The 3,591-nt window shown below is 32.7% G+C and overlaps 1 protein-coding gene across 1 annotated transcript in view; it reads right to left on the bottom strand.

Moving 5' to 3' along the window:
• The window catches only part of LOC106475706 (matrix metalloproteinase-21-like), a 22,719-nt gene extending 20,846 nt beyond the window's left edge, over positions 1-1,873 (bottom strand). Inside the window, exon 1 of the mRNA XM_013936382.2 lies at positions 1,580-1,873. Within this exon, the coding sequence (XP_013791836.2) occupies positions 1,580-1,750 (171 nt within the window). The 5' untranslated portion in view covers positions 1,751-1,873. The remainder of the gene's footprint in view (positions 1-1,579) is intronic.
• Positions 1,874-3,591: the final 1,718 nt, after the last annotated feature.

The raw sequence follows: 3,591 nt of genomic DNA, 5'->3' as shown, positions 1-3,591 counted from the left end.
GGTAGTGTCCAGGGCCACTGATGAGGAGTGGAATTCTCCGAAACTAGCCTGGCTCACAGACACAGACCCCTCAATGAAAGAATAGACAATTCCAAGCTTTTACTTGTTGTTAAACAAATATTTAAAGAACTCTACTTCCTTACACCATTCACAAAACACCAAAAGAAATAACTGAGGTTGATAAAAGTTAACAAGCCGAACGTTCACAAGCTGTTGGCAACACCACAAAATCATCAGTTGTTTTCGCGAGAAAGATGGTCAAATAAAGAGGAACCACAGCCATCCGTTTCATCACATAGCTGTCAATATATCCTTTTGTAAAATTAAATTTTCCTGGAGAGAGAGATAAATATATTTGAACTGTTTGCGATAATTTGGATAGGGTGACGATAAATAAACTGGAATATTGAAAGTGCACGTGTCTTACACGCGTGCTTTCCCTGGTTTCTTATTCTATTTATTAAAGAAAGTAAGTAATATTCAGATCAAGCTTCTGACGTGGAGTTCTTTTTTTTAATATAAATGCTATTTTTGTAACACTTCTCTGCTGTACACTGTAAAATCTTTGCGAACTCTATTGTTAGATAAGTGAGATTTTCTACAAACTAACCGACCATCGGCTGTACTGTCCAGGTCGAATATTCAGTTTTAAATGAGATTGTAACTAGGCAAATACAATACTTGTGAGATACTAACTATAACACTTCATGCTTTTAAAGACTGGAGATAAAATCTAAAAACGTTTAAAATTGCTTTTCTATTTGTATTTTTCTAATTTAATTACACTGATTATTTGTTTGATGAATGTGAAAGTTAAGTATTCTCTGGTAAGTTATAAAAATAATCATTAATCAAAAGAGTTATTCCAGCACAGCAATCGCGTTAACTTGTAAATCATATTTCAACTTTAAAAATTAACACAATGAACGAGGTTGTATGTGGACTTTCTTCTTTTCATGATTCAAAAACTACTTAGGTCTAATTTAATATTTAAATCTCGCTAGCATCCGATGACTTTACTCAATGTATGTATATTTTATTGGAAGGAATACTGTAATATTTACCACTACAGAAAAGGAGGATAATGTCATCTAGGTATTTATGCTATGTTGCTAATATTGACATTTAAATGTATATATATATAATGAACGGTAATATGAGACAAAAACTGACTTTGTTCAGAGTAATATGAGACAAAAACTGACTTTGTTCAGAGTAATATGAGACAAAAACTGACTTTGTTCAGAGTAATATGAGACAAAAACTGACTTTGTTCAGAGTAATATGAGACAAAAACTGACTTTCTTCAGAGAAATATGAGACAAAAACTGAGTTTTTCAGAGTAATATGAGACAAAACTGACTTTGTTCAGAGTAATATGAGACAAAAACTGACTTTGTTCAGAGAAATATGAGACAAAAACTGACTTTGTTCAGAGAAATATGAGACAAAAACTGACTTTGTTCAGAAAGGGAACAAAATGGGAATTAGAAGTAAAGAAAAGAATTCAAATAAATTAAGAAATACCCTATTAGCAAAAACAATAGTAATAAAAATGAACGACACAATACAACTTTACCTCTGCCTTTTCTTTTGAGGTGATCAAGTTTTTGTCATTGAATGTTCTGTATCTTAAATAATGATGACGGTCTCTCAGGTGAAATACTTCTTCTGTTCTAGAGACAGGAATACGAACTAATAAGCAAAGCATAATAACGAACGAGGCTTCAGGCATTGGGATTTCTATCATCACTGTTTTACGACCGATAAGAAACTGTGAAAATACATCAACATGAATAATATAGCTTGTATTCCGGAGGTCTGTCTTGGTCACAGTGTTGTTCCAATTACAAAGTTCTTCTGTAATAAAAATATACGATAATAAAAAGAAGTAACACAATAATAAAACATAAGATTAACAATGGCTAATGTTGCTGAAACAAGCATATACAAAATCGCTTATTAAAAAACAAAACATATATATGGTCGTCTTCAGTAACTACGTAGTCATTTTACAAATGGCCCACACAATAATTTTCCACAAATCAATGCAATTTGTTAAGTGCTCGACGTGAAGGGTGTTTTTTTTAACAATTATTGTCACTTGGTGGCGTGATCAAAATGTAATAAAATATTTTTCAATATTTAATACAAGTTATTTTCCACATAAGAAAAAACTCGTTTATATAATTCTAACCAACTATTGTATCTCGAAACCTATTCAACAAAGTCAACTTACTCATGTTTTATAAACAAAGTCGACTTACTCATGTTTTATAAACAATGTCAACTTACTCATGTTTTATAAACAAAGTCAACTTACTCGTGTTTTATGAACAATGTCAACTTACTCATGTTTTATAAACAATGTCAACTTACCCGTGTCTTATAAACAAAGTCAACTTACTCGTGTTTTATAAACAATGTCAACTTATTCGTGTTTTATAAACAATGTCAACTTACTCGTGTTTTATAAACAATGTCAACTTACTCATGTTTTATAAACAATGTCAACTTACCCGTGTCTTATAAACAATGTCAACTTACTCGTGTTTTATAAACAAAGTCAACTAACTCGTGTTTTATAAACAAAGTCAACTGACTCGTGTTTTATAAACAAAGTCAACTAAGTCATTCAGTCTCACCCTAACTCACTAGAATCCCTACCTTTTGGTAGGATCTGCCCCTCCCATTTAAGGCAAAGTGCTTGGAGCTTTTACATAATGAATGAAAGAAGTGGTCATAATGAAAAGCAAGTAAAATCTCTCTATTTAGGAGAACTTAAATGTGTAAGTTGAAATAGCCACACTCAACCAGTGGATATCTTGGATGACATCCAGGCTTGACTTATCTTTATGACAATGTGTCTGTGTCAGTTTACAGATGATATCAAATATTCCGATATTGTTTTAATTCACAATTTTCTTTAATCAGAAATGACAAATTGTATAACAGATAAGTTCACGGAGAAGTGGCACTGGTGGTTTATTTACCAACATAAATCCTTCAGCGACTGTGTCACTCATTATATTTCTAGATGTTTTTTGCAACCTGATTTTTTATTGGTCATGCCACAACACTGTGCTAATGTCTACTGGCACCAATAAAGAATATCCGTCAAGCAGACCTTGGTGATCTCATTGTACAGTTGCCACCCCCCTTTATCCTTTTAAGATACTTATATGCAGACAGTCCATTCTTAGATAGTGGCAATATTGATGAGAAGATTAGATCTATAGGAAAGTTGCTATCGGATAATAGCTTTTTTATTTTCAAAAATGGATTATTTCCAAGTAAGGCATTGATCTGAAAGTTTTTTCATCTTTCCTTTTTTGGCAGGTGGAGGATAATCCAAGTGGCAGTAATTGTTGTCTCATCATTCTGAGAGAGATGGGCCATAGTTATTGCCATCTAACTTATGTGTGATGATGGATCATCTTTCCTTTTTTGGCAGGTGAAGGATAATCCAAGTGTCAGTAATTGCTGTCTAATCATTCTGAGAGAGTTGGGCCATAGTTCTTGTCATCTAACTTATGTGTGATGATGAATCATCTTTCCTTTTTTGGCAGGTGGAGGATAATCCAAGTGGCA

The sequence above is a fragment of the Limulus polyphemus genome, unplaced genomic scaffold (assembly GCF_000517525.1).
Source record: "Limulus polyphemus unplaced genomic scaffold, Limulus_polyphemus-2.1.2 Scaffold9023, whole genome shotgun sequence".
NCBI classification, from domain to species: Eukaryota; Metazoa; Arthropoda; class Merostomata; order Xiphosura; family Limulidae; genus Limulus; species Limulus polyphemus.
The sequence above is the reverse complement of the archived record's forward strand: the minus strand, read 5'-3'. Positions and strand labels throughout refer to the sequence as shown.